This window comes from Sceloporus undulatus, chromosome 5, assembly GCF_019175285.1.
Source record: "Sceloporus undulatus isolate JIND9_A2432 ecotype Alabama chromosome 5, SceUnd_v1.1, whole genome shotgun sequence".
Classification (NCBI taxonomy): Eukaryota; Metazoa; Chordata; class Lepidosauria; order Squamata; family Phrynosomatidae; genus Sceloporus; species Sceloporus undulatus.
Genome location: NC_056526.1, coordinates 13,923,225 through 13,941,647, shown reverse-complemented (window position 1 = coordinate 13,941,647; position 18,423 = coordinate 13,923,225). Strand labels below are relative to the sequence as shown.

General features: G+C 38.8%; 1 protein-coding gene across 1 annotated transcript in view; it reads left to right on the top strand.

Moving 5' to 3' along the window:
- PDE3A (phosphodiesterase 3A) overlaps nucleotides 1–18,423 on the top strand; it is a 391,731-nt gene that overhangs the window by 284,833 nt on the left and 88,475 nt on the right. Inside the window, exon 2 of the mRNA XM_042469406.1 lies at nucleotides 6,100–6,150. Within this exon, the coding sequence (XP_042325340.1) occupies nucleotides 6,100–6,150 (51 nt within the window). The remainder of the gene's footprint in view (nucleotides 1–6,099; nucleotides 6,151–18,423) is intronic.

Here is an 18,423-nt window from a genome sequence, read left to right as displayed (position 1 = left end):
TCCGAAAGTCACTGCAGCTTTTTAAAACATACTTGGCTCTAAATATCAAAATATGAAAATATAAAAACCCCTGAACAGTGGTCCAAAACAGACAGGCAGATGGAGGTGGCTTCTGGTCACTTTGGGGGCATGGTGCTTAGACGACGTACCGTCCCAGATTGCCCTGAAGCCACACCAGGGTTGCGCCAGGGCCACTAAGGCAGCCCAAAAAAGAACCAGCTGTTTTCCACCCCTTGCCATGGTCCATTTGGGACCCCAGCAGGAGGTGCCCTCGAAGCTGCGGCATGTGTTCGTTGTAGCCCCCAGGTGATCGGGCCTGGAGCATCTTCTGGTTGCCCCTTCCCAGTGGGGGGGGGGGGACTTGGGTATGCTTACACCACAAACCTCTGTGATGGAGTTAAATTATACCTATTGCTCAGTGTACTAATTTTAAGGGGGGGGATGTAGTGAACTATTGTCTTCACTAAGTTCTGCAAAATGGCTCCTCCTACTTTTCATAATCTGCCATGGATCTAGTGATGTTTGTAACTTGTGTTGCTAATAAAAGAAGAATTTCTTTCATTCTTGTCCTGCCTTTTCAAAAGGCAAAAGGTTCTCCCCTCCTTCCATTTTTTTCTACACAACCAACTGGGCTTGCCTGATTCAAAACTGGAAAGGGCTCCTGTACCTTTAACCATAATGCAAAAGCAGCAACACCTGCTGAAATTTGATCTGTTGTACAACAGTTAGAGACAGGAGTCCTCTCAAATTCCAGTAAGCCAACCCTGCTACTAACCTGTGAAGTGAGTGTTGGTGGTGAATGTTTGCCATAACTTTCTTTGTGAAAAAGCTACACAAATTGCCTGAACATAAAAAATTGCATAGACTTTGCATCAGAGTTTAGGTGATATTCTGTGGGAAAAACATCCCACAAAGATCCCAGAGGCCTTCTCCTGATCTCCACCAGCCTAATTTAGATGGTGGGCTTGTTATGGAGGAAGTCCTCAGATCAAGTCTACAGTGTTAGGGCATGTTTAGGCAATAGGAGGTGGTCCTTCATTACTTGTTTAAATACATTAGAAAACATGGTTGGATAGGCTTTGGGGATTTACTTAGTCCCTGAATGTGGTATCACTCAGCACAGTCTTTCTTTTCTGTTCCCACCACTGTTTCCACTACACCGTTGATCTTCAGTTGATGAGTTGAAAGTAAAGAGCTCAAACTGTATTGCAGGCCACCTTAAAATAAGTCATACTAGTAGCCCCCCCCCCCCCCCATTTAATAATTTTCAAAACAGAGGGAGGCTTAAAGCAGTTTAGGCAGGCAGGGATATACGGGTGGGAGAAACAGTGAGAATGAGAAAAAGAAAGAGAAGCAGAATAGGTACATACAATACGAAATAACAAATGAATATCATGCAAACCAGATGGGATTAAAAATCCATCCTGTGACAAAGTTGAAAACAACACAGTACTGAACAATCTAAACTATTTGAAATTGTTCAGATTGATTGTAACTGTTGTCACTCTGAAATTTTATGATATAGGCTGGAAACTTTCTCACACCTGCTGCCTTCCAGATGTTTCAGGTTACAGCTCCTACCATAACTCACTCGTATAGTCAGTAGTGAAGAGTCATGGGAATTGAAGTCCAAAACATCTGGAAGGCAATAGGTTCTGGATGACTAATAAAATACATATTTCAGCACATGGGCTTAAAAAAACCTCTCATAAGTAGTATGTTGAGCAATCCATATAGTACATCTCCATCACACAGTTTACTGTGGACAACTCATCTCCTCCAAATGTTTCTTGGTGTCTCTCACCCCCATACGCAGGAATTTGGATTCCTAGTGAAGTCAAATACAGTTTACGTCTTGGAAATAGGATAAAAAGGTCATGCGCTGCCATGAGAAAAGTCCTAAAATATGTAGTCTTCCCCCCCCCCTTTCTCCCTCCCTGCTGTCTTCACTTCCAGCACCAAATATGATCTCATCCCTTGACTTTCTTTGGAACGAAGATCACAGTTAGAAACTTGAAACAATTTCCTCACCATGAAGCATAGAAATGTCTGCATTTCTTGTTTATTGCACTTTCTCATGAACTGCTGTACACAACCAGAGGTTTAGTTTCTTGTGTACTCACAATGTTCCTCTCATTCATCTGCAACTCACCTAATTATTGAATCATTTGTTTTATTTATGTAATTTCTAGAACAATTTCAGCAAAAAACATGTTATATTTTTTGGCTTGAATTAATACATGTGTACATTCAACACAACAAACTTGTAAGTGAATGTGGCCAGGTCAATCTATTTCCAGTACATTTCATTTTGGCATGTATCACCTATTTATGTGTTTATTTATAGCCTAGCTTCCTTACAAATAAATTGAATTTTGAGATAGCACTTCGAACTTAAAGGTTTCATAAAAACCAGGTAGCTAACAATGATAAAGTCATATCAAACAAATATAGCTAAAGCATAAAAGAGATTAGAAGCACATCTTTTTTTAAAAAATCAGGTGTTTGTGGGCAAACATTTAACCCTTCAGTGGCCTTGGGGGGAACACTTTGGCCCACCTCTGTTGTAGAGCCTGCCTTGGCCTCAGTAAATGTCTCGTTGAGTCTCTGTTGTGTCATTTTATGTGTCCAGTTATGGATTTTTGCTTCTGATGAGCGCAAACATGTGAACCTTAGATATAAATGGTATTGGAATTAACTTGGAGCATTTTTAAATGATGTGAATATAAATGAGGTTTCTCTATGGGCTGCAAAATAAGAAAGTTAATTCCAGAAGTTATGTATCACTTCCAAAACAGTTTGGAAATATATGCTGCTTTCTCTTGTAGTTCTGTAATTCTGCCTGCCTCCATGTGTTAATTCAGTAGATGGTGGAAATGAATTACATGCTTCAGGTGTGGCCAAATCAAGTGTTTTGCAAAGTTTGCTTTACAGCTACAAAAGGCAATGGCCATGCCATATTTCACAAAGACTTGCTTGTCAGGGAAGGGAAGGGAAGAGAATGAAATGGAAGACATATGAGTCCTATAGTTTGCTACTATGGGTTATTACAATGGTTTTTGAACAAGATAAGTTCTGCCAGGTTTATCGCTAGCGTCAGCAGCAGCAACAACATTGTTCTCAATTGACTTTTAAAGACCTTTTTCTTAGTACATGGAACATGTTCCAAATTCAGGAAACAAATTTAAGAGTAATGCTGTATGCACAGAGGGAGTTCAGCTCAGAAAAAGGATCTTGGTCTTTTGTACTGGCAGAGACTAGAGTAGTCTGTTTTTGTAAGAGACTGGTAGGAAACCATTTCTATTTCCATTAAAATTATTGCCATCTGCGCGAAATGGCTACAAGAATTTGCATAGTAGATAAAGGTGTGTATTATAAGCAAGGGTTTTTGTGCAAACTGATAAGGAATCTAAGAATGCAGTTTTGTGTTTCATTTACCAAACAGTAATGAAATCATGAGGACTCAGCAAATGAAAATGGGAAACCGTTCAGAGTCAGGGGCTTTCCCAGCAGATAATGATCACCAATTAGCACACACTAATCCTCTTTTGCATTTGCCTCCCAGCCTGAGGCCTGCCATCAGCAACACAACAATACACATGCAAATCACTCATGCATTCCTAGGCTCACAGAGTATATATATACCCAACTTTTTCCAGGCAAGCATTCTCTGAAGATGCCAGCCACAGATGCTGGTGAAACATCAGGAGGAAACTCTTCTAGAACATGGGCACATAGCCTGAAAAACCCACAAAAAACTATGGATGCCGGCCATGAAAGCCTTCGACTTCACATTCTTTAAATGGCTGCAAAATAAGTGGAAAGACTAAGTGTAGTTCGCACTCAGTTAGCTAAACACAGGGGAATGGAGAGGAGGAGGCAAAATCTTGCTCTACCCAGTAGGCAGAATCTTGACCTACCCAGTGAGCAAAAATCAAACTCCTGCAGCCTCCCCTAGCTTGTATGTTCTTCCTCATTAATAACTTTTGCCATCTTGATCACACTCTGATGTTGCTGGGCCACACTTCTTCCCATTTTCATTTGTGAAATGTTGAAGGGTATTGAATGTTAACTTCTAGCCTTTGTAGTATTTCGGCCACTTTGTTTTCACTGATCTGCTGTTCAAGCTGGCAGATGCATCCTTTAAATGTTCCAGAAGAATTAGTACTGTAGTGTTGTAGATCATAAATAGAGGGTGGGTCCAACTGGTTTGTGAAATTAAGATTGCTCATAGACTCATCTTTAAGCCATTCTGACAGTCAATACAGGTTTTAAACAGAGGCTGGATGGCCATCTGTGGGGGATACTTGGATTTTTGAGTTTCTGCATGGCAGGGAGTTGGACTGGATGGCCCTAGTGGTCTCTTCCAACTCTATAATTCTATGATTCTCTGGGGGAGGGGGGTCAGAGAGTACTACAGTGGGTTTCTTGATTGTTATACAAGTATAATCAGTTGCAACTTACACTTTCACTCCTTTGCCCTTTGTGCACTTAATAGTAACTGTTTGACAGAGGTCCAGGGTGCAGATCCCAGTTATAATTTCTGTCAGATAAGATGTGTGAACAAAAAAGTATTGTGAAGCTGTGTTGTTGGTTGCCTTAAATCTCTCTCACATGTAGAAATAGCTGTACACTTGTATGGACATTGACTGCAAAGGACTTGGCTGGATCGATCGATTTTTGCCTCTTTGATGGATAGACAAAACAGTCCTTAACATGAACCTTATTGCCTTCCCTGTGAAAGTTTGTATGACAGCATTAAGAGCCCTTTGTTAGGGTTGATGCATGTTTGGAATTACTTCATCTGGGACTTTTTTGATTTCAGGCTAAGATGTGAAAGAGAAGAAATGAATAGTCTCTTCAGTTTGTGATTATCTTTCTATTATGAAGAAAATACATTAAAGTCAAATTATTAAGCACTTTCTAAGTAGTATCACCAACCGTCAACTTGGGAGATTATCAGATAGGAGGAAAATTGGGGAAGAAAAAGGCATACTTCTGGCAAATCGCGCTCAGAATTTCAGACAACATCACACTTATTCAGTGCTTAACCCATGAAGATCCAGGACTTCCCTGTGAATGGTTTGTTGCTGGAGCATTCCTGGATCTTCATGGGTTAAGTCCTGAATAAGTGGAGTGTATCTGAAAATTTTCAGCATGATCACACGACTTTGCCAGCAGTATGCCTTTTACTCCCCCTCTGATAATCTCCTTGGTCACACAACAGGTTCTTTACCAGTATAAGTGTAATCACATAGCTAGATGTTTCTGTGTAAACCACTAAAGTAAGTTTAAAACTGGTTAATTATCACTTATCTTACAGTGAGAAGTTGTAGCTATGTAGCATGCACAATTGTGTTCCAAATGATGGATAAATTGGCAATCCTGTAAACTCTTATTAGAGAGTAAGTCCCATTAAATACTAGTTCTTTCTGAGTAAATCACAATAGGATTGCATTTGAAGTAGGCTGTAGTGGATTCATTTTGATTTTTTAGATGAAACTATCTGGGTCGCCATTCATTGTTTCTCATTCTGGATATCACAGTACAAAAAGAAATCAACTTGTAAAGGGATTTTGATTGGGAAAGATCAGTAGTTTTTCTCCTTAAAATAGTTGGAGAAATATAAATTCCATTAATAATCCACCATTATTATTACTAACATGTATAGCCTGTGATATACCCATTCCCAGCTCGGCCATGAAACCCATTCTCAACCTCAGAGGAAGGCAATGGCAAACCTCTTCTGAACAAATCTTGCCAAGAAAACCCCATGCTAGGTTCTCCTTCCAGTCACCATAAGTCGGAAATGAATATAAGGCAGACAACAACAACAATATTCAGAGTGCTTACAACTGGATAATAAATCAGTCTTCAATACAAATATGATTATTTAGCATACCTCAGTCCAATTAGGAAATATTGACCAAGTACATCAGTATCATTTATTCCATTATAAAATTATTTACATATCCTCCTCCTTTAAAGAAAGGTGTTTGCTCTTTCAGGCTGAGGTCTTGTGCTTCATAGCATACAAATTATTATGGTGTTTATTATGATCATTACTAGTACTACCACAAATTTCTTTGTCTCTTTTAGATTATGGGACATTCTGAATGGGATCACAAACGAGGACCCAGAGGATCTCAGGTCAGTGTTTGCAAAAAAAATTCTGTACAGTGAGTCCTGCTATAATACAAGTTTTTACCCTGTGAATTGGCAATAATGTGATTAATTGAGGAACAGTGTTTGCAGAACGTGAACTTTTAATTGGCTATAGTGTGAATTACTAAAAAGCCTCACCGGTTTCCCACCTGGCTGTACCAACTCAAGCTGGCCATTCCACAAGGCAGTTTCTCCAGCCTGGCGAATGATTATCACCTCTCCACACACTCCTCACTCCCTCTCTTTGTCTTCCACCCCATTGTTTCCCATCAAAGTCTTGGCTCACTTCTTTCTTCCCCTAATCCAGTCACCAGTCACACTACCATATACAATGTATTGGTACATCCAACAGAAAAGTTGCCTTCTAGGAATTCTGCTTCATTCCATTCTCTCTCTCTTCTGCTGCTGCTGGTCCTGAAAACCTAAGCCTTGCAAGTATCTCTGCAGCAACAGCAGCAGAAGAGAACCAATATGCCAGCAGGCAGAGAAACTCATATTTTTAGCAGATTAAAATTTGTAGTAATTTAGATAAACAGCTTGGATTTAAATGGAATGCAACTATTACATTATAGCAGATTTTACTGCTGTTGGGATAAATAGGTTGTTGTGTCTATCCTGCTCAAAAATAGAACTCATATTGATTTTCACGTTATTACGGGGGGCGGGGGGTGGGGGGTGGAGGGGTGATGATGATGATCATCATCATCATCTTTCCTCCTCAGCTCTTTCCACCTGAGTAACTGATCACATAAATATAAAACAATGCAATAGAGAAATAAAATCCAGAAAACAAGACAACAGCTTTTTAATATACACATCCAGTCATGTTGTGGTTTCAATCTGTATCTCACACATTTGTGAAAATGAATCAGCAGTATGCAAATAAGTGCCAGCTACTGTATGGAGAACAAAACATATGAGGAAAATTTGAAGGAGTTGGGCATGTTCAGACTGGTGAAGAGAGGACTGAGAGGTGACATGATTGAACTCTAAATATCTAAAGGGCTGTCAGGGTTCAGGTTTGTTCTCTCTTGCCGCAGAGGGTACGACCAGGTCTAAAGGTTTTAGGTTACAGGAGAGTAGATTTTGAATGAACACTAGAACTTTTTGATGGTAAGAGTGGTTTGGCAGTGTAACCAATAACTTAGAGAGATAGGCAGAATCTATTTCTCTGGATGTCTTCAAAAAGAGGCTGGACAGCTACCTGCTGGGAATGCTTTAGTTGGCCCATTCCTGCATTGAGCAGGGGTTGTATGTATGTATGTTTGATGGCCTATGAAGTCCTTTCCAACTTTATGATTCTATACAGCTGCATGGAATCCATCTTGCTCTTCAGGATCTCCTGATCACAGTTAAACTAATGACAATAGTCACTTCCGGCTGGGAATGGCATCCCGTTGAGACGTTCTCTGCTTGGCTTTCGCAGAGGAGTCTCTACAGAGCGGGAGTTTCTGGTTGATGGGAAATCCTTGAGCCAGGAAAATTCTTCTTAAGAAAAGAAGAATCAGAGGGGGCTCGGCGGAAGATTCCATACCTCTCAGGAGCTGAGAAATCAGCAGTAAATCTGTCTTGCTACGTGAGGCAGAAGGAAGCCATTTGAGAAGGGGAATCTGAAGAGCAATCCATGCCCGCTCTAGTAAGTTGCGTTTAACGCACAGGGACGCCCGCCAGCTTTTTAAAGGAGATAACTTAAAGGAAGTAACTATACAAGATCTATGTTATTCTCTGGTAATTGACTGCTGAAGAAATTGGCTTAGGATTGTTTAAGAAGTTGTCTGGACTGTGAATAGACCCATAGGAAAAGGGGTGGACTGCCCCGGTGGCTTTGGAGATCGCCTAATTGCCTAGATTGGTTATTGCAGGCGAAGAGAGAAACACACATCACGTTAGGTTTGGGTTCTGGGTTCCCACCCCTTATAAAGAGGATGACCGCCAAGTCAGCAACTAAGGAGTTAACTGAACCCACGGACTGAAGGAGATGAAGAGGAGTGAGAGACGTTGTTAAAGATAAGAGGATCCCAATACGTGGGAGGTAATCACTGACCTTGGAGTGAATCGCTGGAGACGGAGGCGCTGGAAGGGAGAGAGAGGGGTGAGAGTGTGAAGACGGGCGAAAGGAGGAGCCGAGGAAGGGAGAAGGACGCCGAAAGTGGGAGAAGCAACGAGTGGGGAGGAAGGAACGACTACAGAAGGTGGCTAGAGTGGCGCTGGGGAAGGAGAGGAAGTGACGAAAGAAGAAGCCTGGAACCCGGAAGAACGAAAGAGTCGGAGGAGAGACAGTGGAGAGGGAACCATAGAGACAGCAGGGAAGGGACAACGCGGTAGTGAGGCGGAGTGACAAAGGGGTTTCGGTAGGAACATCACTACTAGGGAAAGACTGTTTATAGAAGGACATTGAGAGTTGATAAAGGACTTGTAAAAAAGGGGTAGAACTGATATCGACCGGGAGCTTATAGGAATACGGGGTTAGGAAGAGTCGCTCTATACTTTTAAGTGCGGAGGGGAGGTTCGAGAAAAAGAAAAAGGGGAGGGAAGGTTGCAAGCGGAGTTAAATGGGCTATTGTAGGATTTGGTGGGTCTGAGAGGGGCCTCCTTTTTGTTTTGTCTTTTTTGCCTCTTTTGTTTTGGGAAGGGGAAGTGCCAAGGACAAAGAGTAAAAAGATATTCTCTTGGATCAATAGGAATAGGGGGGGGGGTTAGCAAAGTTAGGTAGAGAGGAGGTCTTGGAAAGAGCTGAATTGAAGAAACTGAGCTGGACAAGAATTGGAGGGGGGGAAGGTAAAATTGCTCCCTGTGATTAAGCAAAAAGGGAAAAGGGGGAAGTTGATCTCTTAGCATATCTTGTGTACTAAGGTTTAAATAGTGGTGGCTATATTGGGGTCTGACTTGAGAACATCGAAATTATAAACTTTATTTCTCTAATTTAAGGGATTATTTGGGGGGTGGGAGCAATTACTATAGTTTGAGTGTTGGTAGATCCCGATACTACAATAACGGTAGCCTCTTTGGGGTTACTCAAAACAATTGTAAATAATTTGACCTTGGGAAATTTGTGATTATTTAATAGAATAAGGGATCTCTGAAGTCAAAGAAAGACTAGAAGAATGAACACAAGAAACCAAACACAAAAGGCCCAAACCCTAACCCAGAGTCAAAGAAGAAATTCAACGGAAAAGTTAAACACGCAAGATATGAACCAATTGATTCTAGACAAAATTGAGAGTTTATCTCTGAATCTATCTACTAACCTTTCTGCAAATCTGGCAAAGGAGATGAATATTTTTAAGAAAGAAATAAGACAGGAGATAAGGTCCGATCTGAAGGAAATCAAGCAATCGGTCGACAGTCTCACAGTTGAGATTCAGAAAACAAAACAAAGAGTGAATATACTTGAATTTAGAAGTGAAAAATTAGAATCTGACTACGGACGTCTTTTGAATAAAAGAGACGAAGACCTAGATGAACGTGCAATCTAGGAACAGAAGCTCAGGGAAAAATGTGTGAAAATTCGCGGCCTTCCAGAAGACAAAGAAGAGAAATTAGATGAAATATTGATTACAGAGATTGCAAAATTCCTGGAGAAGGACCCAATATTTTTTGAGGATGAAATCTACAACGTCTATAGAGTGAACTCTCAAGTGGCCAAGCAGAAGGGCCTTCCTAGGGACGTGGCAGTCTATTTTGTAAAGAAACATACTAGAGACCTCTTTCTAAATAAACATAACGAATCCCCGTTCAGTTACAAAAACTTGGAGCTGAAGGTATTAAAAGATATCCCTGGTCGTATCCTCAGGAAAAGAAGAGACTACAGTGGCCTTACCGCCTTCTTAAGGAAGGAAGGAGTGCCATACCGGTGGAAAGTCCCAGAAGGAGTCATCTTTTGGTGGAGAAAAAAAAGAGTGAAAATAAACTCCCTGGATCAAGGAAGATCCTTTCTAAGACGTGTAATGGATCAAAAGAAAGAAGAAAACAAGGAAGGCAAGCCTAAAACACCAACAGGAGGGAATGATGTGGTAAAGCAAAAGATATCTGGAGAAGCTTCCTCTGCCCTGGCGAACCTTGACCTGCAAACACTGTTAGAAAAAGAAGACAGACTGAGAAGAGAAGAAGAGGAGAAGGAAGGTGTTGTCCAAGACTAAAGAGCTGCCTCCGGATATACTTTTAAAGTTTTGAGATAAATCCTCCCTTTTTACTGCTATATTAATAAACATATTTTTTGCATTATAACTGAGTCTCTGTTAGCGTTGGAAGGTGCATCTGGGGCACGATGGAATGTTTGAAATTTTTAACCTGGAATGTCCAGGGGTTAAACACCCCTCAGAAAAGGAAAAAGGTATTCCACTACTTACAAAAGTTAAAACTTGATGTTATTTGTCTCCAGGAAACTAGAATTAAAGAGAAGGACAAAAAGCATTTAAGATGCGTGAAACTAGGTCAAGAATTTATTTCAGCGGCTAAAACAAAAAAGAAAGGAGTTGTAATATATATCAAAGATAAATTTGTGGTAAAAGAAATCTTCTCTGATAAAGAAGGACACTTCCTAATAGTGGAGATTAGCTATAAAGAAAATAAATATGTGTTGGTGGGGCTGTATGGTCCATTAGAGAATAAAAATGAATTCTACAGGAAATTAAAGGAGAAGCTGAGTGAGATTGAATTGGAAAATATAATTCTTTTAGGAGACATGAACGGAGTAATTAATCCGGATCTGGACAGATTTTCAGAGAAAAAGATGAGGAAAAATCAGAGTAAATTACCACAAGAATTTTTTGAATTAATGAGATTTCATGCATTGGGAGATGCTTGGAGATTGAATAATGGGAATAGGAAGGATTTCACCTTCTTTTCGAACCCTCATAAATCATGGTCTAGGATAGACACAATTTTGACCTCATTGCATTTAGTTAAAAATATAAGTAAAGTTGTAATAATTCCGAAAGTCTGGTCTGACCATTGTCTGGTGCAAATGGATTTTAAATTGGGAAAGAGAGAATTTAATTGGAGACTGAATTCGGCATTATTAAAGGACGAAAAGATTGTGAAAGAACTAAAACAAAATATCAAGTTCTTCTTTAAAGAAAACCTAAATAACGAATCGTCACTGCAAACTGTTTGGGATACAATGAAGGCTGTAATTAGAGGATGGTTGATAAAAAAGGCATCAGAAAAAAGGAAAGGAAGGGAGGAAAATTTGGTTAAAATTAATGAGGTGATAAAAGAAAGGGAAGAAATGTTAAGGAAGGACCCAAAAAATTTGACTCTACAATATAAAATAAAAATGCTACAAAATCAAGTTAGAATTCACTTGGTTGAGGAAATGGAAAAAAAATTGAAATATGTGAAACAGAAATACTTTCTAGCGGCTAACAAACCAGGTAAACTATTAGCAAATCAATTGAAGAAAGAAAAGGCTAAACGTTCAATTGTAGGTTTGAAAGTCGAGGGCAATTTAATTACAAATCAGAAAAGAATTAGAGATATCTTTTTTGAATTTTATAAGGAGCTTTATAAAAACCCAAATGTGGATGATGTGAAAATATCAAACTACCTGGGAAGAACCAAAATTATACAGCAAAGGGAGAGACTTAATAAACCAATTTCCTTGGAAAAATTTTCGCATGCTATCCACAATAGTAAACAAGATAAATCCCCGGGTCCGGAGGGATACATTAATGAATTTTATAAAACTTGTGAAGAACAACTAAAGGAACATTTGCTAAATGTGATGAATGAGGTTAAAACAGGTTATATTCCCCAAACATGGACACAATCAAATACGATCTTGTTACCAAACGAGGGTAAGGACTTAATTGGACCCCAAAAATTATAGGCCTATCTCACTTCTGAATTCAGACTATAAACTATTTGTTTCAATTTTGGCAAACAGGCTTAAAATAATATTGTCAGACTATATTCATCAGGATCAAAACGGGTTTCTGCCTAATAGAAAGATTAAAGACAATATTAGGAATATAATCAATCTGGTTGAGATTCATGAAAAAAAGATTGCAAAGAAATTGGCTATGTACTTTATCGACGCGGAGAAGGCTTTTGATAAAGTGTATTGGAAATTTTTGTTCGGAGTAATAAAAGCACTAAATTTAGGGGAGGACTAAATTGTTCCAATAAAATGATTGGAACAATTTATAGGAAACAAGAAACAAGGATTATAGGTAACGAAATAAAATCAAAAGTCTGTCCAATATATAATGGAGTAAGACAGGGTTGTCCCTTGTCACCCCTATTGTTTCTTTTGGTTTTAGAACCCCTCTTAATAAATATTCGAGCAAATCAATTAATTGAAGGATATAAAAGTAAAGGGGAAGAGTATAAACTCCGGGCGTTTGCCGACGATTTAGTCTTAACAATAGCAAATCCTTTAGAAAGTTGTGATCAAGTGCTTAAAACTCTAAAGAAATTTGGTAAAGTAGCAGGGTACCGAACAAATATAGAGAAGACAAAAATTTTGACCATGAACTTATCAGAAGAGGAAAAGAGGGAGCTGGAACAAAAAACTGGTTTCCAAGATAGAAAAGAAAATTAAATATTTAGGGTGTACATTAACAGTTAAGAATTCGGATTTGTTTAGGAATAATTATGAGAAAACTTGGGACCTGATTAAAAAAGATCTGCAAAGATGGGGTAAATTGAATCTATCATGGATGGGAAAGATTGCCACAATTAAGATGATGGTTCTCCCTAAAATGATGTTCCTTTTTCAATCACTGCCAATAATAATGAACGATAAGCCCTTTATGAAATGGGAAAAGGATCTAAACAATTTTATCTGGAGTAGCAAGAGACCAAGAGTTAAGGCTAAAACACTTCAAGACACTGTAGATAAAGGGGGTTTAGCTTTACCAAACTTCAGATGGTATTATTATGTGGGGGTCTTGGATTGGTTGATAGATTGGATAAAATTAGATAATAATAGAGTTCTTAATTTGGAAAAAAACGGATCTTAAATTTGGACTGCATGTGTATTTGATATATGACAAAATCAGAGCTGACAGAAATTTTAATGATCATATCATAAGGAAATCATTGAATAGAATCTGGACAAGATATAAAAAAAGATGGTGCCCATTGATACCATTATGGACATCTACAAATGAAGCCTTCTTCAATAGAGTGGATTTAAATCAGAAGAAATGGGTTACCTATGGTGACCTAACAAAGAGTGTCGATGGTGATAGAATTATGAAATTATTAGTAGAGTTAGAGAAGGAAGGGTTTAAGTGTGATTGGTTCTCCTACAGGCAATTAAAGGAAAGATATTTGATGGATACCAAAACGATAGGTTTAGGCCCAGTGGATAAACAATTTGAAAAGATCATTGTAAGTTCAAATAAAAGAATTGCAAAGTTGTATGATATAATTAGGAACGTGGAATTGGAGTCGGAAGGGATTAAGGATTATATGATCAAGTGGGCTAAAAACCTGAAGAAAACTATAGATTTAGAATGTTGGGAGAAGGTCTGGACAAGAAAAATGAAAATATCTCCTAGTGTAGAGATCAAGGAGGCTATCTACAAGTCTTTGGTAAGATGGTATCTTATACCATATAAATTATCAAAGATGTATAACCAAAATAATATGTGCTGGAAATGTAAGACACGTACCTACACTGTTGGTGGTATTGCCCGATAGTTAATCAATTTTGGTGTCAGGTACATGAGGAAATAAGGGGAATCTTAGGGATTAAAGAAAGACCAGACCCTAAAGTGTACCTTCTTAACATGACAGACACTCTGAAGGAGGACTTCGGAAAAGATAAACTAATGCTTTATTTTTCGGTGGCAGCAAGAGCAGTGATTGCACGAAAATGGAAATCAGAAGAAGTACCCAGAATAGAAGATTGGAAGTTAAAAATTGCGGAAATATATGAAATGGATAAATTAACAACGTTGATGGGGAAGAATACATTAGACGACTTTTATAGTGATTGGCTCCCTTGGTCGAATTATTTACAAAGAGAAGGGGAAGGGTGGAAAGGTTAACAGGAAATTATGTGTGTGGATTTGTTATGAATAGAATATATTAATAAGGATGGCTAATGCAGCAGGTTATTTCCTCGCCAGCTGCTCTACTTGGGTGAACCTGTTATAATTTTCAGTCTGACATTGGTAGATATATCCTAAGTTAGTGGTTAGTTAAGGTGGACTAAGAGTTAGTTTATAGCTAAAGGAAACGTAGAAAGGTAGAATACATAGTCTTTAGGAAGTTAGGGGTGGGGGGGTTGAGTGTTAGGTAATTTATTATAACGTACAAAGATTTGGAAGACTGTCTGATTGTGAATTGGTATTTTATTTGTTGTAAATAAAGCTTTATATTAAAAAAAACAAAAAAAAAACTAATGACAATAGTACGGGTTGAGTATCCCTTGTCTGGGATTCCAAAATTCAAAGTACTCCAAAATGCAAAGGGTTTCCATATGGGTGGTTGATATAGTGGCACTTTGTTCTCTGATGGTTCAGTGTACACAAATTTTGTTTCATACAGAGAATTATTTAAAATATTATGTATAAAATTACTTTCAACTATGTTTATAAGGCGTATATGGAATATAAATTAATTTCATGTTTAGATGTGGGTCCCAGCTCCATGATGTCTCATTATGTAAGAGCCAGTGTGGCGTAGTGGTTTGAATGTTGGACTATGACTCTGGAGACCAGGGTTTGATTCCCTGCTCAGCCATGAAATTCACTGGGTGACCTTGGACAAGGGACATGGTCTCAGCCTCAGTACAAATCTTGCCAAGAAAACCCCATAATAAGTTTGCTATAGGCTCGTCATAAGTTGGAAATGACTTGAAGGCATACAACACACACACACACACTCCAAATAAATAAATAAATAAATAAAAATTTTCAAAATCCTTCTGATTCCAAGAATTTTGGATATAGGAGACTCAGCCTATACAGCTCTGGAGGTGGTATTGCAGAGCTACAGAAGTTTTAAAAAAAATACAGCCTCTGCCTGTAAACTCACCTAATGGTTCAAAAAGTAAGGTGCATTATGCACTAATCCCTGAGTTTATGACACATGGCATTTTATAAGAATTAAGTCTCAGAAACTAAGGTTCAAAACATACTGCAGAAATAATCCAATTTGAGACTGCTTTAACTACCTTGGCTCAATACTAAGGAATTTTGGAAACTAGTTTTGTGAGCCATTTAACCTTTTCTGTCCAAGAGCCCTGGTGCTATCATAAACTACAGTTAAAGTTAAAGTGGTCTCAAACTGGATTATTCCTGCAGTGCGTTTTAGAACTAGGTTTCCGAGAAATGTGGTATGCTTGCATATATCTTATACTAATCCATAGATTGGTCTGCAAAACATTTTCTTGCACTAATTTGCTGGCTGCTGACAGAACCAAATTGCTTTCCTTGAATAATCATTACTTCAGTTTTAATGTGTCATCTTTAAACCTTCAGATAACTGTTTGTGTTTGTCCCTCAAACTTTTATCAGGAGTCACAGAATGCATATGGTGTTTATTTTTCATGCATTTCTTCTAGGAAACAGTACTGTTTTCTTTCTACATATAATATTATATCTCAGGTCCTGCACTGAGAGTTGCAAGTTTTAAAATAATCAATAGTATAGTGCAATAACAGATGTTACAAATGTTCAAGGTCCTTGAACTGTTGTTCTGGTATTGTACTTTAGAATTGCTTTGCAATGTTTGCCTTTGTTCATTGTATGTGTCTTTGGCCTGGTTAACAGCATTTTACAAACCCAAAATCTCTTAGACCATAAATTCAAATAGATCTGGATTAATCTGTCTGTTTCATTTTCTCTATTGTTCTCATTACTTCACTTAAAAGTCTATTGTGTCCCATTTCCACATCACTTGATCTGCATTTCCACATGAATTGTTCAGTATTCAGTTTCTCTTAATTTCTACATTTTACAAGTACTTTTTTCATAACTTTGCATATATGCCCACATTTTTCCTTCGTTTTTATTTTGCATTCAGTTTATAATCAGAGAATGAACTACATTGCAAAACTTGCAGACTGGAATAAACTAGATGATAATTGAGTTCTCATTCATGTCTTAGTTTGATAAGTATGTACAAGATCAATTCATAAAAGCAAAACCAAATACATTTTGCCCCCTTTCCTAATTTTGAGCTTCTTGTTTCTCCACACAGATTTTACGCAGGAAGTGCTTTGAGATAGGGATCTCTCTCTCTCTCTCTCTCTCTCTTTATCTCTTATGATTTGTCACTTTGGTTGCCACTGATGATGCTAAATAAATAAAAAAGAGCAATCTATTTTATAGTATTCCCATGACTTGCCTCTTCTAAAATTCAGGAGACATCCATTGCATCTACACCTCTTCTGGGTTCTGTGGGGCCAATAATAAATGAATATTGCATTGCAAACACAATAGCAATTTAAGTCTTACACACAGACACATACACAACCAATAATACAACAGATTATATATTAAATTGAACACATATATCCCACTGTTGTGGAGTTCTATTGCAAACTGTAAGGAATACATATTCATCAAGAGTCCTCACTTCATGTTTTTCCAGCTCCCTTTCATGCAGCTGATAACTTGCCCATAAGCATGTAGCCCTTAGTACAAGGGTGGCAAATCTCTTTCAGGCTGAAGGCCAGTTTCAGTTTCAGAGAATTTCTTGGGTGCTCTCTGGGATGAATAGAGCCAAAAGAAAAGGTATATCAACAGTGTTTTAGATGAAACTTTTAACTGCCAGATGTTAAGCCACAGGAGTGAATTCACCTTTTTAGAAGGGGGCCCAGGGACTTGTAAAATGACCAAGTTATATTATTCAGTAGAAAGGACACACTGACTTGGGGAAACAGTGAAGGGCAAAATATGGCCCTTGGGGTCTGAGCTTTGCTATCTGTGCTTTAGCATGTAGTAACTATAAAACTACAGCTACAGCTATCTGCCAGGTAAGGCAAGACCATCAAGATGCAGTGCTCCTGAAATTGTGTACTCACAATAGGGGGAGAAAACTATATAGAAAGGAACAGTTGGACATTTGTAAACAACTACAACAACAACAATAATAATAATAATTTATAGCCCGCCCAATCACAAGGAATCCAGGAGGATTACAACAATAAAAATATATACAGAATACAATAAAAATTCAAAATTAGCCCCTTCCCGTCCCTTCACTCTCTCCAGGTTGCAAGATGACAGTTGCTATGGAGGGAGGGCTCCATCTCTTGAAGGCAGTCTGGATGGCGTTGGGCCCACCCCCTCACTTCCTCCAGGCTGAAATGATGACAGTTGCCATGGAGGGAAGGCTCTTTCTCTTGCCTGTTGGGTTGCCAGATTACCTCATGATTAATTGGGTAGGGCTCTGTAGTACAGTGCGCCTGCTTTATATGTGGGTGCGCTTTACGCGGTCTTGAGCGTACGCGCTCAAGCCATGGGGCGCAAGGGGCGGCACGTCACATTCAAATGAATGGGCACACGCGCCCGTGGCACCCTGCGCACCACTGTACTGCCATGCACGAGCCCATTGTTTCCAATGGGACTCGAGCATAGGCAGAATTCACCTTACTCGGCAGGGTTCAGAACGGATCCCCCACGTAAGGCAAGGGCGGACTGTATACATAGGAATTGTCCATGGTATCCTAAACACTCTTCTCCAGCACCACATTTCAAATGAGTTGTTTTTCTTTCTGTCTGCTTCCTTCACTGTCCAGCTCCCATCTGTACAAGGTAATGGGGAATACAGTGGCCTGAATGATTCTGATTTTAGTTCTCAGTTGTATGTCTTTACTCTTCAGTATCTTTTCCCGTTCTTTCATATCTGTCCTTCCCATTCCTAGTCTTCTTATTAACTCTTGACTGCAGTCTCCATTCTGGTCAGTGTTTGATCCTAGATATGGGAATTCTTTAACTATTTCAATTTCCTCATTGTCTAGATTGAATTTGTGTATTTCTTGGTTATTATTTTTGTTTTCTTTGTGTTCAGCATCAGACCTGCCTTTGCACTTTCATTTTTGACCTTTCTTCCTTATTAACTGTTCCAGTTGCTGAATGTCTTCTGCTAACATATCTTAGGTTGTTTATGTTGCTTCATCCTATCTTCATTCCTCTTTTTTCTGATTCTAATTCTGCTTTTCTTATTATGCTTTCAGCATATGTTAAAGAAGTAGGGTGTTGGGATGCAGCCCTGCCTGACCCCTTTGCCTATTGGGAACAGTTTAGGGAAGGACAGCAGAGGAGACTTAGAAGGAAGGAAGATCTGTTATAGCGA